Source organism: Dipteris shenzhenensis, chromosome 18 (genome assembly GCF_047967505.1).
Source record: "Dipteris shenzhenensis isolate YYH24624 ecotype China chromosome 18, Dip_SZ_1.0, whole genome shotgun sequence".
NCBI lineage: Eukaryota > Viridiplantae > Streptophyta > Polypodiopsida > Gleicheniales > Dipteridaceae > Dipteris > Dipteris shenzhenensis.
Genome location: NC_141613.1, coordinates 38060375 through 38079237, shown reverse-complemented (window position 1 = coordinate 38079237; position 18863 = coordinate 38060375). Strand labels below are relative to the sequence as shown.

Genomic DNA, 18863 nt, shown 5'->3' with positions numbered 1-18863 from the left:
GGGCCAGTGGCAGCCTGCCACGTGGCCAGGCAGGGCCAGCCTTGCCTCAGAATTTGCAGATCAGGCCAGTCAGCTGGAATAGGAGGACAAAGAGGAGCAGGGTAGAAGAGTCGCAGACAGAGCTAGGAAGGAGACTGCACACCTAGACTAACAGCTAGGGCAGCTAGGTGTGAGGACGCAGTGACGAAATTTACAGAAGCTCGACGAGGAGCATGCGAGCTCATGGATCTAGAAGTGCCACGGAGGTAGTAGGACAACACCTTTTTGGGTAAGCACAGAGGACCACGATTGGGTGGGACTCTAGACTTCTTTTGTATTGTGTCCTGTCAGATGGAAATATATTTTGGTTGGTTCTATATCTCTTGTAAGCATTGTCTACTTACTGGCTTGCACACACACACGTATGTTGAGTTTACTTAAGTAAAGAAGTTTTTGGATTCCATAGTTAGGCACTTCTGCGTGAATTCTTGGGACGCACTCTAAGTCTTTCGCTGTGGGATACCATCTGTTTGGTTTGTTTGTAACATGGTATTAGAGCCCTCATCAAAAGTTCATAGGAAGTGGAGCTTGAAGGGAAGGACCTTGCTGAAGGACGACTTGATTCACAAGCTCGAGGGAATCTACCTCGACTTATGAAAGATTGTGCCCTTGCGAGAAGGAGGGAGGCTCAAGTTCAGACAGGTGTATCGTGCAATCTTACTCTATCTCTTTTCTGTTCATTGTCAAGGCCCTAAGATATGCAATCCCTAATTTTGAGGACACATGCAAGTGGGATGGGACCAATTACTCATTGTGGAAGATGAAGGTCCGTAGCCATTTAGTGTTGAGGGAGTCATGGGAGATCACGAAGGGCAGATAACTATCACGAAGGGCAGATAACTAAAATCTCAACCCACAGTAACTCCAGCGAATGTCTCATCGATGACTACACCATCAAATCCTATTTTGCTGAGAGCCTAGCAAATACGAGATGAGGATGCATTGGCTATCATTGTGGGCACCACGACGGATGCAGCACTTCCTCACATATAGACGGCGGACACTTCTTTCAAGGCTTGGACCATGTTGGCAATAATTGATGAAGCTATAAAATCTTGTAAGGCTTCCCCCCCTATCCCGCAGCTAGTTTCTACTGTCAAAGATTTTGTTCACATTGAAGTACAAAACACTAAGAAGGACACAAAAGCAAGTAAGACTAATATTCAAGCAGAGATTAAAGAGCATGAAGCTAGATGTGATAATACGCTGAAAAGTAGAACAGGGGGACTCCCAGAAGATTGGTACAAAGAGGAGGACACATATAGTGAAATATTGACAAAGAGGAGGACACATATAGTAAAATATTGACAAAGATCAAAGCAGGCTTGCCCAACATTGAATGGACGGATGATGATGAGCACGATGATGACGACTCCAAGCAAGCATCTATTATGCACTATAAAGGTCATGCCATCCTTACACTGAAGTCAAATGATATGCGGATCGAGCTCCTTCGTCAATCTTACAAGCTGACAAAGTATGGATAGCTGAGGAGCTTACACAAGCTTAACTCAAGAATAAGGCAACTGAATTAGCTAAAGTTAGGGCTGCCAGAAAGGATGGAAAATGGGCAGTTTACCGTGAAGGCGTAGCTCTAATCAAAGAGTTCAAATCCAAACCAAAAAACTCTCATTCTTAAACTGATGTATGGCTGATTACTCTTTCAGACTATTATGTAGGTACTCTAAAAATAAATTGGGGGTTGCTTTTACACTCCTTGGGAGCTGCCATGTGGAAGAAAGAAAAGAAGTGCTTCTATTGTGATTGTCAGAGTCATGCTTACACGGAAGCGTAATTTCCAATTGAATAACTTAATGAACTTAGAATTTTATAACTTTCATGGTTCCACATAAAAAATACCACAACTTTAAATGCATTCACACCACATACATCCACATAGCAACAAAAGATAAAAGAGATAGAGACTACACTGGCACCCAACTGGGTGAGAATGAGGCCGCTTCCCCCAACTGGGTAAACCCAGTTGTTTTCTGCTTTTTGTATTCAATGATGCTTAGCCTCACTACAATGGTAGTAAGATCTTTGGACAAACCCCCTTTGGGAAATCCAGAGTTTTTTACCAAGACTCAAATATAGGACTATTACAATTACCTTCCCTTTCAAACTGAGACTCAGACGTACATATGACAGAGAATTCATCCAAGAAAGTAACAACTGGCAGCCCCTAGCCCTATACCATGTGGACAAAGCCACAGAAATGGTCTTGGTCCTCCTTATCCCTTAAGCACAAGAAAACTCAAGATTCTACCCATTAGGGTTATTGTAGAAACCTTAAACTATGAAAATATCAATATTTCAACACATGCAAACTAACTATCTAAAAAAAAGACAGCTTAGAGAAAATAAAACACCTTCAAGATCGAAAAATGATTTTGAGACAATGGAAAAGAAATAGCTCCACCGTCAATCGCACCTTATAGACTAAAGTTGGCTGTTGGAGAGAAAGAAGGTGCTGCTAGAGAGAGAACGCATCCAGATAGAAAATGTCTAGAGAAAGAGGGCATCTAGAGAGGCAAAACATCTAGAGAGAGAAAATGTCTTCTAGAGAGAAAATGCCTTCCAGAAAGAAAAACATCTAGAGAGAGAAAACAAAACCTGAAAATCAAGAAGCAGTTGGTCAAAATAGAATACCCTGTTTGATCAAGATTTATGCGCAGTAGAGAGGCCGAAATAGGGCGCTAGCAATAGGGTCAAGAGACAACATGAAAAATCAGCAAGAGGATGGCTGGAAATAGTGCCATGAACAGCAGCAAGAGAGGCGGGAGGAATAGGTGGTGTGCAACAACAGGAGGCGTGGGTGAAATAGGCGATGGACAGCAAGAGAGGCCGAAGGGTCAGGAGACAACATGAAAAATCAGCAAGAGGATGGCTAGAAATAGTGCCATGAACAGCAGCAAGAGAGGCGGGAGGAATAGGTGGTGTGCAACAACAGGAGGCGTGGGTGAAATAGGCGATGGACAGCAAGAGAGGCTGAAGTGCAAGGCTAGGGAGGAGTAGGAGCTCTAAATCCCAGAAGAAGGCTGGCCCTTAATTTATAGAAGAGCTAGGGGAGAAAAAGCAAACTCAAAAACTAGGGTTAGGAATAGAAAAATCTTTTACAAGAATACGGAATCGAGAAAAAGCTAAAAGCAGAAAAGCTAGCTCTAAATAGAATAAAACTTAAATCCTAGAAAAGCAAGAAAGGAAAATAACTTTTAATAATTTAACTTTTTATTTTATACCAGTCTACCCATACACAATAATTAATTAATATAGGGGCCTAGGATTCCATACCCTAGAGCTTAAACGGCTTAGATCAAGCTCTAGACAACTCAGAATTCTACCAGACTGGAACCATCTTTTAGCTCTCGGAAAGCCCTAGAAACTTGATACTCATCGACCAGATTTTGAGATCACTTCCAACTCACAAGACTATGTGATCTAGATCTATCCTCATTGACTAAGCATCATAGCCTAACACACCAAGGCTATGTGATCATTATTTTTCAGTGATGAGCCAGGACATTTTGCGAAGGATTGCAAAAAGAAGAAAGATGATTAGGAGAAGAAGGGGGCGAGCTCAAAGTCAAAGGATTCAAAAGCTAATGTGGTGGTCACAGAGGATCTTTTCTTGGTGACATCTCCTAGTCTTGTTGAGGTAAAGTATGCAGACCCAGTGTTACAGTGAGGGTGTCTAACTCTGAGAGATGGTCCAATGAGGAGTCAAAAACCTTTGTAAAGGTGGGCAGTGATGTTGTGACTTAGAGGGGAACATCGCAAGACTACACACAATGTTGATGGTCTAGGTAATCTAGAGTTATGCTTGGGATTTGATTTCTCGAGTATGTTATTTGGTTGCAGACCTTACTAAATGGAGGACGAGTTGAAAACAGACCCTGAGAGCATGGTGCCTGGAGCAATTCAAGCTATTCACCCATCATGAGGGGACAATTGGATGATGCTAGTACTTGGATTGCTTGAGTTCGAAGGCAGGTATGAAGTCCAAGTGTGGGCTTAATAATGTGAATTTAAATGTGGCATGGTACCTAGCACATAAGTGTAATTAATCCCTAGGCCCAAAGGCATTCAAAGGAATTAAAGAGTGGTTTGATGGAAATGATGACATGGCAGGGTGGCTTGCCATGTGGCAACTTCAGTGGCCACCCTAGAGGGCCAGGTGGTTTGGCCTCTCCCAAAACCACTCTAGGCCACTCTAGAGCATTCAAGAGGTGGTTTTTGACTTTTCTAGATGGGTTTGGTTATTTCTAGTGTTTTTGAGGCTTCTCTTCCAAAAACTGGAATTTCTTCATGCTTTTGCAACCCTCACATAGCTGAGTGACGAATTTTTCCACATCTCCTCACCCGTTTGGATTCCACAATCTTTGTTTGTCCCAATGGCTTCCCCTCTGCCTCCCCTACGCACTGATACCCTTTTCTTGAAAGGTGTTTTGTAGATTGGCTGCTCCAAGCACTTTTCCTGCTGGTCGACTTTTCTGAGCAGCACTTTTTGGCATCTCTCCACTCTCTCAGCCTCCTAGACCCTTCCTCTTGCTGAGCACCTACTTTTTGCTTCATTTGGAGCATTCCTTCTTGCTGATCAACTGGTTTTTCTCAGTTTTGGGGCACTTTCCAGCTATGAAATTCTCCCAAAAACTGCTCAACGCATTCCTCTCTGAAGCACGCTTCATTTGAGCCGAAGATCTCCAACTTCTTCGCGACAGAAGTCTTCCAATTTGGCTTTTTCGACTGAATTCTTGCTGGTCAACTCTTGTGAATGCTCCCTCTTCATGTATTTGCACTTCTCTCTGGCTGAGAATGCAAATGGACATTGGCTACAGCATCCTTTTCATGTTTGAAGATTCGGTTCAAGCTTTTAGCACTTGGTGAGTGGTATTTTGGTTATTGCAATCTTTTGGCTGGCCTCGTGTGCAGCCCTTTCTTTGGCTCACGGGTACCTTGGCAGTGTCACAATGGTCACTCTGTGATTGGGTACTATGCTGGTTTTTCTCTCTTGATGCCTTGGTGAGCACTATTGGTTGCCTATGGATGCCACTCAATGAGTGCAGCTGGGGTGTAGAGTGTATCTCTAACGATAGGGTTTGCAGTGGAGCGATAAAAAATAGACGATACTCAAACATAACTGAAGAACAGAACTCAGAAAACATAGTGCCTGTCGGTAATATGAAAAACTGAATACAAGAACCTCAAGCTGTCGTGTCTCAAGGACCGTGGCTGAGGTGAATTCAGAAAGATGATTCCATGTAGAGAAACAGTAGAAAAGATAGCAGCAGAGGGAGCGAAACGCAGTCCTCCGTGTAGCTCGATGATGACGAAGATGATGAAGAGCTGGAGCTGCCCTAGAGGTAGGAGAGGATGGCAGCAGATGAAGAGGAGAAATGTGGAAGCTTGTCAGGCAGCAGTCAGGAGCAGATCTGGAGCAGCAGCTGGAGGTTCAGGACTAGATCTGAAGGAGAGGAATAGAGAGACAAAGGAGTTGGGGCAGAACTCTACCATCTAAAGTTATATCTCTCATTCACAATGGTCGATCTGACTTGCTCGCTGTGATGCATAAATTTTACTTTTCACACAAGGATACAATCAAATTTCACATGCAGTTTTTGCTCTTCAGCACATCTTGTCAAAGCCAGTTACATCACTTTCGACCAAAAAAATCAAGAGACGATTAACTTTCCTAGAAGAATTTTATACACCTTGGCAAAGTATCTTAATAATGGCTAAATAAAACCACCTTGAATTCAGTTTGATTGATTCACAATGGAGTTTGGATTGAGCCCCAGCTGATACCATCTATCTACTAGAAAATCCAATTAGATATGAAGGATGATTTTTGTCCTTGATGTGGACAACGGAGCACTTGAGCTCACAAAGGGTGTAATCTAGTGTGCTTTCCTACTGGAAACAGTTAGTACGAGCATTTGGAAACCTCCAACCTCTGGCAATAATAACATTTTTCATTGTCCAACCTAACCTCCCTAATCTCGTTACCAGCATACAATATCAGAAGCACTTGCTTTCCTAACCACTGTGCTCGCATACTTTTCTAATCACCTCTTACTTACTCCAAACAGATAAACCAGTGTGTCTGGGTCCCTCTGGGATCAGCATACCACAATGGAAGATTCTTACAAAAGACCATTGAGACCAAATTAACTGAACTAAAGACTAGAAACAATATAAGGACAGATTCCCATCCATAAACAGCATCAGGATTCCCTTGAGATCCCCAAAAACAATAATCAAGGACATGCAAATGTGTGCAGTATAGTCCACGCATAAGAGAAACCGCTATACAACTGAAACTTCGGAGCAAATAAAGCACCGTAATTATTTGAACACTTAGTGCATCCATAAATATTGCTCCACCAGAAATTTGCAAACAGAGCACCATCATCATTTGAACACCTAGTGCATCCATAAATATTGCTTTACCAAAAAATTTAAGTAACTTAGCAAAGTGTTCCTTAAGATCTTGCAACCTATAGAGATGAGATTTAGATTTCTCTCACCCCTTCTGTGTCATCAAGAATAACAACTGCTGATTCTGCTCCAAGCATAATATCAAGATCCTTTGCAGTGCGGCGTGTGCTATCACTTTGTGATATTACTCGACTTCCAAAAAAGCGTCCCCTTGGATCTAGTAAATTTGCCATAGCTTCTGCATAAATGCGTTCACCCATAGTATAAAGATACATCTCAAACATCTTACTTGCCTCCTCCAAAAACTTATGGACAAAAGGACGAAGCTTGGTCCACATCATAAGGTTCCCCAATTTATGCAAACTCAAGTTCCTGTTATTACTTTGCGCTTCGCCTTGTCGTGAAACTGTTCCTGTAAGCAACAAATGCCTGAACTCGTTCAAACAAAGCACCCAACCGGGTACAACACTAGCTCCATATGTGTGAATAACCAAACAGAAAACGATCAATGAACATATCAACACAGAAAGCACTGAGTCATGATTTGCCTCGGAGGGGAAGTACCAAAAATCCAACCTAAGTCTGGGGAACAGCCATCGAAAAAAACTAGACCAGCCCAGACCACCAGAAGCAGAGTTCTAATGATTGATAATAACACTCACCCAGCTAAAAGAGCAAATGACAAAAGTTGGTCAAGGGTTTTATCTCTAAATCAATGAGCAGCTATCTTTGACCATGGAAGTTACAACAATACACACAGACAATTTAAAGGAAGCCTGACAAATAAACAATCCGCAACCAGATTTACCCTTTGACATTATTCTCTTAATAAAAAAAATGCTTGCTACAGCTCCCTTAGGTAAAATGATTGCTACATCTCTGTAATTGTCCCTGCATCGATGCTCTCTTGCATTATTCCTACTTTTTTGCCATGCATCTGTAAGGTCATCGGATCAGACCTATTGCAGCAGCTTCATACCTTTCAGTCTTGGATTGCACTTCCTACCAATGTTAAGTTTTACACGTGTCACTTTCTTCACTTATACAGGATAGCTTCATTCAATACCCCGATACCTTCAGGCCCATCTCAAATGCACAGAGGATTGCCGTGGGTCAGCTCAAGAGTTTCGTCACAAAGATTGAGAATTTAAGAAATCGGGGGTTATCCTCCAGATCAGAAGGTATGCCTAGTATGCTACTCCCAAGAGGATCATTGCATCTTCAAGTGTCGTCCCTATCATGACATCAGTGAATGGTTCCATTCTCTTTCGGGAGAGAATTAGGAGCTTGTCCCGCTTTCCATGCTTGCCTGTTTTTATCTTGAAGATGAGGAAGAACGATGACCACTTACCCTGGGCCCAGAGAATCTTAGGGTGAATACCACATACCCACCATCTCTGCAATCAAGAAGATGACAATGAAGTGGAAGGGGGTGAGCATAGAAACAACACAATATAGGACCACCAAGTTCGTTTGAAGGATTAGCATCCTAGATGGACTAGAACACATACATGTACCACCTTAAGCAAGTTCAAGAGACCAGCATCCTAGAGGACCTAGGCACGTACCACCTTAAGGCAATATCTTGTCCCTTCTCACAAGCTAGCTGACCAACATAAGATTGGCATGGCCAAACTCACACAAGCTGCCCTCCTCCTCCCTCCCCCCTTCTCTCTCTCTCTCAACAGTATCTAGTTCTTTCAATCTGATAGTCCCTTCGCCGTCCGTACCACAGCCTGGAGCTGTACGTCTGTACCTCCCCCTGTCAACAGCTCTCCGTACCTCCCGTCCATACACCTAGTCCTAGTCCTCCCGTCCGTACCTCCCCCCGTCCGTACAGCCGCTAGCAGCAGCCCAAACCGTACAGTCCGTCAGTAGTAGCAGCCCGTACCTCTTCGACCATACCTCTCCCTCTGTACCTGTTAGAAGCAGCCAAACTAACCCTAACCCTGAGTTGGGCTAAACCCCCAACCCAACCCGGGGGATAGGTTAAGCTAGGGGGTTTAACAAATAGCCAATTATGGACTGGCCTACCCTCTCCTCCAAGTCCCCCTCAACTCCCTCAACTCCTTCAACATCCATCAAGACTCGGTACTCTACAGTTGCAGCCATGACACCCTCTCCATATGCACAAAATTACCAACAAGAAGGCTCAAAACGACCCATCCTCACGCAACAGGATCAGATTTTTTATCTGCAGTAGGCAGTGAGAGAGCTACGATTGGAACTGGCAAAAGTAAAGGCCCGACTTCACATTCTGGAAGGGCCTGGTAAGTAGGCAGTAATTGATGAGGCTATAAAATCTTGTAAGGATTCCCCTCCTACCCCGCAGCTAGTCTCTACAGTCAAAGATCTTGTTTACACTGAAGTACAAACTGCTAAGCACGAAGTGATTGTGGAAGTTAACAACAAAGCAAGTAAGTATGATATTCAAGCTGAGATTAAAGAGCACGAAGATAGATGTGATAATGCACTAAAGATTAGAATAGGGGGGCTCCCAGAAGATTGGTACAAAGAGGAGGACACATATAGTGAAATATTGACAAAGATCAAAGCAAGCTTGCCCAACATTGATTGGTGGATGATGATGAGCAGGATGATGACGACTCCAGGCCAGCTTCTATTTTGCACTATAAAGGTCATGCAAACCTTACACTGAAGTCAAAAGATATACGGATCAAGCTTCTCGACAATCTTACAAGTTGAAGGGCACCAAAGTATAGGAGCTTACACAAGCTCAACTCAAGATTAAGGCAATTGAATTAGCTAAAGTCAGGGCTGCCAGAAAAGATGGAAAATGGGCAATTTACCGTGAAGGCGTAGCACTAATCAGAGAGTTTAAATCAAAACCAAAAGACTCTCAGTCTTAAACTGATGTATGGCTGTTTACTCTCCAGACTATCATGTAGGTACTCTAAATAATATGGGTTGCTTTTTGCACTCCTTGGGAGCTGCCATATGCCCTCCCTAAAGCAAATGTACTAGAGGGTTTCTTGCTGTCCAATAGACCTTTTGGTCTCCAATGGACGTTAATAGACTCTCTCTCTCTCTCTCTCTCTCTCTATATATATATATGCAACAAGATTGCCTCTAACTTTGACTAAACAACACTAACTTAGCCCAGCTAGACAGCCCTAGAATGGACAGGATCAATATGCACTTGCCTAGGGTAGGTTTATCCATTTAGAAACAGGAAATGTGATTGCTGAAATAGACAGAAGATACAATGCAGAAAGTAATAGGAAAGTACCTTTTAAAATTGGGGAAGACACGGAGAGAGAGAAAGAAAGAAAGAAAAAGATCTTCGGAAGACCAATGGGTCTATGAGACTGTGAAAATCTTGGTACAAACGAGCTGTGGTGGTGGAGTTACTAAACGAGCATCCACACCAATGCAAAATGCAAAAAATGCAGAATGGTAGTACTAAGTACTAAGTACAACATAGTCATGTTGGTGGTCGAATCCGATGGTGACAAATCATACCTAGCAGCGTGTTTTTTTACGGATGTGCATGACACTAGAGAAAAAATAGTATTTAATGCTTGATCGACCATGGAAAGGATAACTTGGCGTGTCCATCTAATGAGTACTTGATCGGATAACTTCTCCCACCAATAAATTAAGTACTAATTAAAAATTATAATAAATGAGTAGATTATTAAAAAGAGACTAATATTTATGTAATTGTTGCTACTGCAGCTTGCTTGCGAAGGACTCTCACAAAGGAGATGGCTATAGATTTTGTTCCAGGGATGGATGTGATTTTATGTAGCAAAAGAGAAGTAGTTGCATTTGCTACAATCTGCCTAAGCGTGCCTGCATCGTGGGTCTCATAGTGAAGATGGGTCCAGAGAAGACAACCCCAAGATACGCGTATGATGAAACTATCTCAACACGTGACGCATCAAATGTGAACTGCTCCTTGCGCATGACGGCTCGAGATGTATTAAAGATCATAACCTTGGTTTTACTCAGATTTACCTTCAAATCGTGATAACATGAGAACATGTAGCCGCTCCACACGAGCCCACTCTGTATCCGACAAAACTGGCCCCCAACAGGGACTGCTATACATCCCCACTGTGCGGACCAAGGAGTCAAAAAGCAATCCCTTGGTCCGTCGGTCCTGAAAGTACGAGCAGAAGCACTGCCTCTCTAGTCTGGCCAATGGGCATATCCTCTGCCTAAGCGTGCCTGCATCGTGGGTCTCATAGTGAAGATGAGTCTGGAGAAGACAACCCCAAGATACGTGTATGATGAAACAGGTGACCCATCAAATGTGAACTGCTCCTTACGCATGACGGCTCGAGATGTATTGAAGATCATAACCTTGGTTTTACTCAGGTTTACCTTCAAATCATGAGACTCGCAAAAGCATTGTAGTGCGTCAAGGTGTCTCTGTAGCCCCTCTGCTAAGGAAGACAAAAAAAGCCACATCATCTGCATAGAGCAATATCCGGATCAGCGTGTCCGCAAGAGAGCAACCAACCCCCCCTGTGTCTGCATCACTGTCTCAAGCTCGTCAATATAGAGGCCAAACAAGGTAGGTGATAGTGGACCTTGTTTGACCCCAATAGTGCTCATGATCTCATCTATCCACTCAGATCCTTCTCGGACTCTGCTTGAAACTCTCAGTGCCATGACAGCCCAGATGATCTCCTGGTCATAATCCAAATCCAGTATGCGTCGTATGAGGCGGGCTCTCGAAACCGTGTCAAATGCCTTGCGGATATCCAAAAAGCAACAGTAAACCCTCGGCTTTTGTGCCCTCGCCTCCTCGATAATACACCTGAGCGTGAGAATGTGGTCCATGGTTCCATGATCACGCCGGAATCCACCCTGTTCTGCTGCTCTAAGTCCTTGAGAAATCACAAATCTGTTGACCTCGGAATCAAGCACTGATGCATAAATCTTGAACATGACATATCTAATCATATGGTCCTGTAATTCCCCGGGCTCATGGGATCCCCTGCCTTGTGGATGGGTGAGATAGTGTTAATGGTCCAAGTGTGTGGAAACCCCAAACAAATAGCTTCATTAAAGAGCTTTTGGCTCGGAGTTTAATCCCATATGCAATGAACTCAGTACATAGTCCCTCATGATCCTTCGCTCGGTCATTATGAAGTTGCATTGCGGCATCCTTTACCCCCCCCTTAGTGAAGAGGGTGCAGGATGTGGGGCATGGCATATGTGAGAGGTTAGGGACTGGCTGCTTTGGGATGTTATAAAGTGTGCATGCATACTTATACCACACCTAAGTGTCAATGAGTGGTTAGGGGGACCGTCCCTCTAGAAATCTCCGCCAAAAGTCCTTAGAGTTGTTACTAAACAAAATGTTCAGTAGTTCCTCCTCATTCTGGCGAACGAAATGGAGAGAGAGAGAGAGAGAGAGAGAGAGAGTCATGGACTGAACTTACACCTAGACTTGTGAGGGGCTGCACAAGGACAGGAACAGTTAATTCCTTATTAAAATCAGCATGGAGCAGTGAGAATCCAATTTGGCATGGTAACGATATATTCATCATTAGCTGAGTACAATTGGGGTGGGCGGGGGGGGGGGCGCATGCCTCTTATAGGAAATAGGGCAAGCTGATTTACAAACTGCCACGTGGCATCAGTTTAAAAGCCTCTAGTATAAAGTACAAACTGTCAAGTGGCATCAATTTAAAAGCCTCTAGTATAAAGTACAAGGTACAAAGCTAATTAAAAGGCTACCAAAGTACCACTTTTGTTACAGTCCTCCCCACCCAAGAAACGAATTTGTCCTCAAATTATGAAGAGTCACTGTTAAAGGAAAAGAGTAAATGGTATGGTATAATATCCATGTAGCAATATTGCTGCTCAAAAGCTCCCCAAATCCTGTGTCAACTGAGTAGATATGGATACTGCTCCACTATAGATGAGGGCTGCCATGAGGATTCATCATCCAAAAGGCCCCACTTGATGTAGTATTCCACATAGGATTTGTTCCTGAGTGCATGGTCCCTGAAATCAATGATTCTCTCTGGAATGTACCAAATCTGTCCCTCCCCATCCATAGGAGGTAACTCCTCAAGTGCTTGTTCGGATGGACACAAGTACCTATTCAAGAGTGAGACATGGAATACATCATGAATCCTGGAAGATGGAGGCAGCTCCACTTGGTAAGCCACTTCACCAACCCTCCTTAGCACTTTGTATGGGCCATAATATCTATGACCAAGCTTAGTATTAGTGTTTCCCTTGAGAGCAGCATATCTGATCTTGTGGAGCCTAGGAAACACATAATCGCCCTCCTCAAAGAAGAGGATGATCTGCATACTGTTTCATACAAGCATGGTCTTAGTCATGTTGTTCTTGCATTGCTGTAGCAAAGCAGTCATGTGAGCTAGATCATCCCTAGCTTGTTGGTGGTTGGCCATAGCACTATCAGCAACTGTGGAAGGCACATCCACTTTACAGCCAAACATAGCTTCAAATGGGCTCATGCCAATGGAGGTATGCTTAGTATTATTGTAGCAGAATTCAGCCAGACGAAGCCATGTGTCCCATGTTGCTTGAGCGTCAAAGCAGAAATGTCTAAGGTAATCTTCCAGCCACCTGTTTACCCTCTCAATTTGGCCATCAGTTTTGAGGATGATCAGCAGTGCTAGGGATTAGAAGTGTGCCCATAGACTTTAACAACTCTTGCCAAAAATGCCCCATGAATTTGGCATCACAGTCACTCACAATCTCATGTGGCACATGTAGCTTGAGACATTCTCCATACTGAGCTTTGGTAGGTCAACCATAACAAAAATGTTGTTCCAGCCTCTAGGAGTCACAGGTAGACCATGATAAAGTCCATGGAGATATGTGTCTGTTTACCTTCAGGAATAGGCGAGCTGTTGGACCAGACCAGCTGGGCTGAGATTAAATTCTCTGTTTTTCCGGCAAGGCATTTTCCTGGCAAGGGGTTTTCTGGTAAGTGTCGACTTAGGAGGTTTAAAGCCTAAAAGTGTGAACTGTTTTCCAGCATGCAGAAACTTCATACACATCTTGTTCAAGTCCATAGAGAACCTTCCTAGGGTCTTGAGCCATTCACAACCCACTACAATATCAATACGTCCCATGTCTAGAACAAGTAGATCACCTATAAAGGAATAGTCTTCAGAGAACTTAATTTGAGTGGCTTGGCAAGATTGTTCAACTTTAAGGCCATGGTCCAATGTAGGTGGGTTCAATCTCACTGCTTGGACAGATTTGGTGCTGATGAAGTTGGGGGTTCTCCCACTATCAACCAAAATGTGGACAGATCTGCCATTGACTATTCCCTTCAATGTGAGAGTTTAGGCACCTCTCGAATCCATGATAGCTTCTGGAGAGATGCTGTATAGAACAGATTGAGTGCCCCAAAACAGGTTATCATCATGCACACAAGAATTCCCATTGCTAACATCCCTGCAATCATCAATAACTTCATCCTCCATTGCTGCAGTATCCTAGAAGGCTTAGACTGACAGTCACCATCTACCATGATATCACAGGGAGTGGATGTAAGCATGCCTTTGTCAGAAGTATTTATCAACGTTTGTGATGACAAGTACCCTAGAGATCTCGAGTACAAATGAGAAGAACTTTCTAAATGATCCTCCTGATTATAATTGATCCAATATACGATTAAGAGGTCTAGTAAGTGGGTTACATGTTGTCTACTTTGTACCACCCTGTAGCTTTTGAGAGTAAAAAGCTAGATGATACTCAAGTTCGGTGACCCTACTCAAGGAAAGGAGTTATATGCGGTTATTTATACATTGGGAACTTGGATACATTATCTAGGGGGATCCAAGTTTGTTGTACAAGTCTATCAAATACATTTGTGATAGGCATGAGTTAAGGAGAAGGAAGGCACAGTGGGAAATTAGATATCAGAAGGGTAGCTTGAACAAGATTGCCAATGGAATGGATTGCTGTTCTGAAATGGAAAAGTTTGTGTTCCTAATGACGCCGCGGTTAGGAGGAAGCTCTTATATGAATATCATGACGCTCCAACCGCATGTCATCAAGAAATTGAGTGAAAGTATGACTTAGTCAAACAAGCATTTTAGTGGCCTAAGATGAAGGCCGAGATTACTAGCTATGTGGTAAAACGCCAATTGAAGGCTGGAGGATTTTTGCATCCTCTAGATATCCTTGGAAGTAAATGAGACTATTTCCATGGACTTCATTGCAAAATTACCACGAACACATCAAGGCCATGACACTATCGAACGTAGTGGTGGATAGACTAATAGAGATGGAAAGAACTTACCTACAAAGACAACCGTGAGGGCTAAGGAGGTTTCCTCAAAGTCAATGCCTTGTTGTTGGGCATACCCTTTTGCAACAAGACGGGCTCGATCTATGCTGCCATCAGATTTCCTTTTTCATTTATAGACCCACCGCGTTCCAATGGCATGCTTGCCGGGAGGGAGATCTACTAATTCCCATGTGTCATTTTTGGCAATAGATTGTAACTCAGCTCTCATTGCATCCATCCACTCTTTGCTGTCAAAAGCATCTTTATGGCACAGAGGCTCTTCATTGCAAGCTGTAGCAAGGAGTGCAAACTCAAGAAAGTGACCATGCTGTCTGTTCCCTGATCTTGTCCGGGCAGCAAAAGGCTGATCTTGGCTGTCCCTCAATGTATCAAGAAGCCCTCTGGGAACTTGCCTTTGCTGTCTATTGACAGCTCTTTCTTCAATGACTGCATCATGAGTAGTGGAATCATTTTGTGCTGGAAGAGAAACCTGCAAATCAGCATGAGGTTGTGGCTGATTATTGCTTAGTGGAGGGCCTGCAAGAGGCTCATGTTGCTGGTCAAAATCCTCTTCTGATGATGGCAGAGGTAACCAAGATTCAAAGGCATCAAACATGTCAACATCTCGCTTTGCGTTGCAGTCCACAAGAGGAGAAGCTGAATGTTCAGCAAAGATTACATCTCTACTGACAATAATCTTCCCAGTATCTAGTGACAATAATCTTCCCAGTATTTGGTTGATATAACCGATACCCTCTGCTCTCCTAACTATAACCAATAAATATGCATTTGATTGCCTTGTCATCAAGCTTATGTGTCAGGTGAGATGGTACATGAACATATGCAAGAGACCCAAAAACTCTCATGTGCGAAAGTGAAGGCTTCCTGCCTTTCCATGCTTCATAAGGTGTAATAGTCTTCAATGCCCATGTAGGTGATCTATTCAGCACATAGTTGGCACACATTACTGCATCAAGCCAAAATCTATTGGGCAAAGACTTGGCCTTAAGCATACATCTGGCCATCTCCATTGTGGACCTGTTTTTCCTTTCAGAAACAAGATTCTGCTGAGGAGTGTAAGGAGTAGTGCATGAGTGAATAATGCCCCGTGAAGACAGAAATGCATCAAACTCCTTTGACATCAGTTTGTTGAGCGGTTGTTTAGATTATATGGGTTGCCTTGTGACGTAGTCACTGACAAAGATCCAAAGTTCTTAGGCACTTTTGGCAAGAAATGTTTTCAAAATGGGGAACCACTTTGAGTATGAGTTCTGCTGATCGTCATGAATCTAATGGGCAAACAGAAAGTGTGAATCAGTCTTGCAGTGCTTACATCTCCAAGAGGTCATCTGATGGGAAAAAGTATATCCCAATGGGTGGAATTTGCCTTTAATAGTGCTAATCATATGGCTACTGATTACAGTCCGTTCATGCTTATGTAGGGATATCAACTCAGATATCCTGTGAGCAGTTGGATTGAAGAGTATTCAGCTGGATGTAGCTTAGGATTTCTTGCTAGTATGCAAGAAATATCAATGACTGCACAAGAATCTATCAAGATTGCTCAGGATAGAGCACGATTTTATGTTGATAGACGGCGTTTGCCTAGAGAGGTTTCTAACAGAATGCTCATATATTTGCAAATACCAAAGGATTCAAAGATGTTACAGACACGGTAGAAAAGTTGTCCCCAGGGTACTGCAGACCTTCTCAATCATGAAAAAGATTAATGAAGGTGCATACAAACTAGAATTGCCTCCACATGTAAAAATTCACCCGGTCTTTCATGTTAGTAGATTGAAAGAGGTGTCAAGGATTGGAGACGGTCTTGTTACTATAGAATTGCCTCCACATGTAAAAATTCACCCCGTCTTTCATGTCAGCAGATTGAAAGAGGTGTCAGGGATTGGAGACGGTCTCTAGGATCTAACCTTAACCACAGTCCAAAACAGTAATAAAGAAAAACAAAAGGATAATCATCAAGCAACTCACCTAGAAGCCACCCCCGAGCACGTGGCTAGAGATCAAACTCCCACAAGCCCATGCCTATAGCCATGGCGTCCTGTACAACCAGAACCTGTTTCCAAGGGACCTTCAGCACCACATCTCGTGATCCGCCATATAGATGGCAAGTGTCTAGGCTATCGGGACTTCATTTAGTGTGTATACACCACTAGCTGGAACATGTGCCTTGGCCACACTTATATAGAAGAGCATCCCACTTTGTGGAAAGCATCCTAGCTAAAATTAGCCAATTGACCCTGTCCTATTATCTCAGTCCTCAATCCCCATGTTAGCAAGCTTCCCTTGTTCCCAAGGCCCCTAACCCTACTAGATCAAGTCTACTAATCCAAGGATTAGCATCTAGGTGCATAACAATCCGACTAGGGGTTCGAATTCACCTAAGGTTGAGATTGGAGCTCTCATTGAGAAAAGCAAGCCTGAGAAAGAGCAAGCTATTTTAAGAAAAGATACGCTTTAAGAAAAAGCAAGGACCTTCATGAAAAGTGTGCTACTTTAGACACGGCCTCTAAAGGTAGGGTCAAATGCTAAAAATAGCTACGGTTAGGCATATAAATGCAAGCTATAGACTCAATATCTAAGGCATCCATGAGACGAGTGTTTCCTTACGGACGTGGACTTGTTCACTTCATAGCAGCCTATGGAAGGGGCATGGGGTATGGGACACATGACTTCACCTTCAAGTGAGCGCGCTTCCATGGTAGTCTAGACCTCATGCTTGAGGTGGTCCTGAAACAATAAAACTATGGCCAGGAGGTGAGCTAGCTCAACACTTACGGGCTTGGTGGGCTTCAGCCCGCTTCAGCCCACACAGGACTCCATAGCCCTAGGGATTGAAGATGCACACCCAAGGATGTGTCTTAGTCCTATGACACGCTAGTAGTTACTTTGTCCCTTGTGATCCTAGATCTCCCAAGTTGGGAAGCTTAAATGCGTTCTACACGGAGTGGTCAATTTGAAGTCAACATCCTGAATGGTTATTATCTTGGTCATCTTTAATCTTAAAATAGGTTATCAAGGGACCCTAGAGTAATGACAAGGCCTCAGCAGAAGGCATGAAGAAGCTCTAATACCCTGATACAAAGTGTAAAGGGAGAGGAGAAGAGAGGGAACAGCTAGAGAGCACACCACAAATTACTTACTTACACTATTGGTTGAAAAGAATGAATATATAGAAACCTCTTTAGGATTAGGCTTACGGTTATGGTTTCCAACCTCTTTTGTGTTCATGCTATTTGCAATATGAAACATGATGCTGAGATGAATCCTCAACATATCATTCACTGCATCAATCTCACCAAAAACATTTCTAGGTAGGAACCTCAAAACACATTTCTAGGTTTTTTTCTCAGAAAATTGTGTATCTAGGAAAATTCATCTTTAAGACAATGTATAAAACCCCTACTCTTATGAAACTCTATGAGATGTTCTAACTTAAGAATGGCATCAAAATACCTAGCAATGTACTCATTCAACGAGGACTTCCCATACGCTAAAAATCCCAAATCTCCCAAGACTTTTGTTCTCCAATAAGGTTTAATCTCTGACAGCAACAAACTCACAAACTCGATGTGTACCAGCAGCAAACTCTGACAAATACTAAAACATCAAACCTCCCTCCTTCAAGTGGGAAAGCGCATATGTAATGCACACACTTGCTAGCCTAATGAGAAAAGAGCACAATCAGCAACCTTCACAGCCCTAGCATTTGTATCTTAATCTGCTGCTGGATATTGGAATTCCACTTGGCCCATAACATATATGGTGCTTAGCTGCCTCAAAGTTCACATCTTTGTGGTAAAAAGAAATTTTCAGTGTATGTTTGGACACAGGATAAGATGCCAAAGACTTAGCTGGAATTTAAAATATAGTTGCAAAAACCCCTCAAGCTTAAGACAAAGATACTCATACAATGAAATAACTTTAGGCAAAGCGATAGTTTTGGACCACATTATTTACAATGCTAGCATATGCCGCCTTAACTGAGTCCATGACACCTTCACTATGTCCATGCCAATCCTTTTTAGAATTCAGCTGAGTGTTGAACTCTTCCTGTATATTCTATTTCAGTAATGAAGTACAAGTCATGAATTAATATGCCAAGTAC

At 42.9% G+C, this 18863-nt stretch overlaps 1 protein-coding gene across 3 annotated transcripts in view; it reads right to left on the bottom strand.

Moving 5' to 3' along the window:
• CPL4 (C-terminal domain phosphatase-like 4) overlaps nucleotides 1-18863 on the bottom strand; it is a 120102-nt gene that overhangs the window by 74878 nt on the left and 26361 nt on the right. For all 3 annotated transcript variants that reach the window (XR_015542614.1, XM_087389657.1, XM_087389658.1), the window contains exon 8: nucleotides 6567-6889. Coding sequence is in view for 2 of the 3 variants with exons in the window: in XM_087389657.1 (XP_087245783.1) it covers nucleotides 6567-6889 (323 nt within the window). In the remaining variant the exon portion in view is untranslated. The remainder of the gene's footprint in view (nucleotides 1-6566; nucleotides 6890-18863) is intronic.